Source organism: Lactuca virosa, chromosome 7, assembly GCF_052849685.1.
Source record: "Lactuca virosa cultivar CGN04683 chromosome 7, Lactuca_virosa_CGN04683_v6, whole genome shotgun sequence".
Classification (NCBI taxonomy): domain Eukaryota; kingdom Viridiplantae; phylum Streptophyta; class Magnoliopsida; order Asterales; family Asteraceae; genus Lactuca; species Lactuca virosa.
In genome coordinates this window covers 110,941,369-110,946,500 of record NC_136432.1, presented here as the reverse complement: position 1 = coordinate 110,946,500, position 5,132 = coordinate 110,941,369, and the positions used below count along the sequence as shown (strand labels likewise).

Here is a 5,132-nt window from a genome sequence, read left to right as displayed (position 1 = left end):
AGTTCTAAAAATATGGATGCTGTAGATACCAAAAAAAAGATAAGAATTCCATGTCCATGTGTCAAATGTGTAAACCACATATCTCATTCGGTGGATGTGGTAGATGATCACCGATTCATGAATGAAATTAATCAAACATACATGAATTGGAATAAGCATGGAGAAAAAGAGGAACCACCCATAAATTATATATATGAACATAATTTTGACATGGACACGTCATACGTTGTTGATTCGACGATCATGAACACAGAAATGCCAACAGATGCTGCAGAAACAGTAGAGATAGTGGAAGCTGTAGAAGAAAATTTTATTGGGAACCGTGAGAAGTTTAGAGAACTGATTGAAGATGCCGAGAAGCCCCTATATGGAGGGTGTCCTAATTTCACAAAATTATCTGCAGTCATACAACTACTCAACTTAAAGAGTAAGTATGGAGTATCAGATAAGTGCTTTACAGAATTATTGGTTTTGATCAAAAATATGTTACCAGAAGGTAACGAAATGTACAGTAGTACATACGAGGCCAAAAAGCGTTCAAGGCAATGGGTTCAGGGTATACTAAGATACATGCATGTGTCAACAACTGTATACTTTACAGAAACGAATACACAAACATGGAAGCATGTCCTACTTGTGGTAAATCAAGATGGAAGGCCGATGAACAAAAAAAATAAAATTTACAAAAATATTCCTGCAAAAGTTTTGTGGTACTTTCCAATTATTCCGCGCTTGAAACGACTTTTTCAGTCTAAGACTACTGCAAAAGATTTAACATGGCACGCAACAGACAGAAAGGTGGATATTATTGTGTTTTAAGTCACCCAGCTGATTCACCAGTATGGGCTGCCATTGATGACAAATATCCTAACTTTGCTAGCGAGCCAAGAAATTTGCGGCTAGGCATTTCGGCTGACGGGGTCGATGTGAATAGAGGAAATAGGAGTCATAGTGTATGGCCTATTTTAAATGTCATTTACAACCTTCCATCATGGTTGTGTATGAAGAGAAAGTTCATCATGCTTTCGTTATTGATTTCGGGAACACCAGGAAACGATATTGATGTGTTCCTAGCACCTTTTATTGATGATCTGCAATTATTATTTGATATTGGAGTTGAAACATACGATGCATATGCAAAAGAGCAGTTTAAACTACGTGCAGTAGTGTTGTGGACTATTAATGATTATCCTGATCTAGGTACATTAAGTGGTTGTCCATACAACGGATTTCAAGGTTGTGTTGTGTGTGGCGAAGAAACACACTGCATTAGACTCCCTGAATCGAAAAAGCAGAGTTATGCTGGTCATAGACGATTTCTACCGTATGATCACCCGTTCAGAAGACAAAAAGGCATTCAATGGACAACAAGAGTTCTCACCCTCTCCAGACCCTATGAATGGGGAGGAAGTATATAACAGGGTGAAATTTATAATTAATAAATGGGGAAAGGTGTCTAAGGGCAAGGAGGCAGAAACCCAACAATCTACAAGTGGAAGAGGTGGGAAGATAAAAAAAAGAGAAAATCACTGAAAGTGGGTACTTCAGATGTGGGCCAACAAAATAATACATACTGGAAGAAATTCAATATATGGTATAGACAGCTAAGGTATTGGCGCGACAATTTGATTCCACATTGTATAGATTTTATGCATGTCGAAAAGAACGTGGGCGAGAGTTTAACTGGAACTGTGTTGAACGTTCCCGAGAAGACGAAAGATGGTTATAAAGCTCGATTGGATTTGGTTCATTATGCTTTAAAACCAGAGCTGCATCCTAAAATAGAAGGGAACAACACAACACTTCCCGCAGCAGGTTGTACATTGACAAAAGAGGAAAAAGACAAATTCTGTGAGACTTTATACAACTTAAGGATTCCTCAAGGGTATTGTTATAATTTTTCTAGTTTGGTGAGTCTGAAGGATAGGAAGTTGATCGGACTAAAATCACATGACTATCACATGCTCATGCAACAATTTTTGTCCATAGCAATTCGATCTATTATGCATCCACCCACCAGAGTTGCTATTACAAGGTTTTGTTTCTTTTTCAAATCAATATGTAGCAAAGAAATCATACTGGATGAGCTCGATAAGTTGCAAGAGGAATTATGTGTAACCTTATGCCTTCTTGAGAAACACTTTCCACCATCATTTTTTGATGTGATGATTCATTTAACCGTTCATCTAACTAGGGAAGTAAAATTATGCGATCCAATATTCTTTAGATGGATGTACCCGTTCGAAAGGTTTATGAAGGTTATTAAGGGGCACGTGCGAAACAAAAATAGACCAGAAGGATGCATTGCAGAAGAAAATGTTGCAGAAGAGACGATTGAGTTTTTTAGTGAATTCCTCAAAAAGATGGATACTGTTGGTATTCCCCCTGACAATCATAACACATGTGGAATTCGGATAGGTGTAGATAGTAGTTCTATTACAGACGGTACTCCTCTATCAGCTGCTAAATCGGTAGAAGTGTCCGTAGAACTATTCAGAAAAGCACATTTCTTTGTATTGCAAAATACATCTGAAGTACTCCCGTATATCAAGTAAGTTTTTTTACATATATGTTTTTTTGTTATAATATTAACATTAACGTATTGACAGACGACACATGGATTTTTTGCAACATCAACACCCTACTAAACGAAAGGCACAACTACAACAAGAGCATAATAATACATTTGGTCATTGGTTACGAAAGGAGGTATATTCATTTCATATATGTTGTGTTTTTTTGTTATGTATTTCTTTATATCTTAAATTCATTATCTAATTACAATTCAGGTAGAGAGAGAGTTAGGGGGCTGTAGAGAAAGTATAACAGAGACAATGAGATGGATTTCACATGGACCCAATAAGAACATTATTAAATACGATGTATATGCTATCAATGGATATACTTTTCGTACAAAAGCTCGTGAAGGTAAAGTTTACCAAAACAGTGGGGTTAGTGTCGTTGCAACTGACACACACATCAGTAAAGAAGTTGTAACATATGCCAAAAACACTTACTATGGTGTTTTACAAGAGATATGGGTACTAGATTATCATTTTAAACGAATTCCAATTTTCATGTGTGACTGGGTTGACAATAGAAATGGGGTTAAAAGGGATAAATTGGGGTACACACTAGTTGAACTAAAAAGATTAGGCCATAAAGGTGATCCCTTCATATTGGCCTCACAAGCACAACAAGTATTTTATGTCACAGACCCACTCGATCAAAAAATGTCTATTGTGTTCAATACACCTCCCAAAAATTACAGAGATACATATGAAGATGTAGATGAAGAATTTAGTACTGTAGTTCCTCAGAATAATAATATATTGCCACGTGTAGACACACTTGAGTTGCAGAAGGAAAATGATTATTTTCGTACTGATTATCATGGTATTGTTATACGTACGGTATGTGTTTCTTAATGTCATGAATTACATTTGTAGCGATAATATTTTTCCTTCTTTTAACATTTAATGATCTTTATTTTTGTTTGTAGAAGGGAAAGGCCAAACCTTCATCCTAGAGTTACGTGGAGAATAAGAAAATGACAAAAAATGACGATGTACATTCCTTAATATTTTTTTTTACCATATTATACCATCAAACTATTCTGGTGTAATATTGTTATAACTCAAAGTTATTTTTTTTTTCAGTTTTTTACTGTAATGGTGGATGACATGTTATAACATAAACTGCATGTTATAGTAATGTACTTTCGTTATGCAATGTTAGACAAAATTGTATTCTTTTCAGTTATTTATCATACTATTCTTTTAAAATAAGTTTTATTCTTTTCATTTTTAATGGTGTCTGATCTGGTGCAATTAAAAGAATAGATGACAAAAAGGGCAATTTGGTCCTTTCTTATAGCTCTTATTCAACACAATTATATTGTTATTTGTTTTTGTTTTTATTATTTTTAGTTGTTTTTGTTTTCTTCAGAAATTGTTTCTAGCTTTACAAAATAAGCAATGTACTTTTGTAAAATGTCATGATTGAACTTTTTGTTCATTTTTAATTCTGCCAAATGATATCAAAGATAATTATGGTCAAATTTAAGAGTCTTCCAAATACAATAGTACAACCAGAATAAACATTACATATGTGTCTATATTTACATATAGACACATATAATAGCTGTAATCGTAACTAAATCGTACCTACACACACAATATTTGTTTCTTCTTAAAGCCAATTCATAATATTTTGACACACATAATAAATGATACATGACCATAAGTAACCAATACTAACTTGTTTTAATTTCTGGCATTAACTAAATACAACTAGTACAGAACCGCCCTATGGACACACAAATATTTAGTGTGACCATATGTATCACCTTTTAGCTACTTTGTCTGTTATGTGGCTAAATAGGCACCGGGTTACAAACACACATAGAACTAACTCATGTCACGATACGTTAATCTACTGTCTCTCATAAAAAAAGTATGACAATCTTAATCGATACCTGTGGCTGATTGTGACTTATGGCCTCAGTGGTCGAGTGTGACTAATATTTGTCACGTTTGGTATAATTAAGTGTGGTTAAAGTTTTGATTATCTATATAATGACCACACAAACTAATTTAAATGTATCCAATAACAGTATCTAAATTTTTTTAGTGACCTTTGGCCACACTTTTAATAAAAAGTGTCACATGCCGTTTTTCAAAAAGTGTGACCGTAGGTCATTTTTGTACTAGTGAATGTATTTTTGTTCATTTTAAAACATTTGGGATATCATCATCAATACAGAAACATAAGCATAAACAGAACTTACATTCATTTACACTAGTGATCTACATCTCTTTAATCTCTCAGTGTAATGTAACTTCATATCGACACCTGTGATACAAATAAGCTTGAGTGGGTCAGGTTGGGATACCTGGTGAGTACATAGGGTTTTCAACCCACAATAATTTAATTATTATGTTTAAACATCAAAAAATCAACCTAATTACCCATCCCCATTATCTTCCTTACTCTTAAGGTCAACCCTAAGAGTCATTTATCATGCATTCGTTCATTCCGAAGTCCATTGCTTCTAGGGTTTATATGACTGACACTAAGTCCATAGCTGCCAATGCTCGTTCGTAAAGCACTAATTCCATAGCTGCTAAAGT

At 34.5% G+C, this 5,132-nt stretch overlaps 1 protein-coding gene across 1 annotated transcript; it reads left to right on the top strand.

The window, feature by feature from the left end:
• Nucleotides 1–776: 776 nt before the first annotated feature.
• On the top strand, nucleotides 777–3,529 carry LOC145127044 (uncharacterized). Its single transcript, XM_079062296.1, has 5 exons — nucleotides 777–1,410; nucleotides 1,462–2,551; nucleotides 2,610–2,709; nucleotides 2,790–3,413; nucleotides 3,503–3,529. The coding sequence occupies exons 1-5, from the start codon at nucleotides 777–779 to the stop codon at nucleotides 3,527–3,529; spliced, it is 2,475 nt and encodes an 824-aa protein (XP_078918422.1).
• Nucleotides 3,530–5,132: the final 1,603 nt, after the last annotated feature.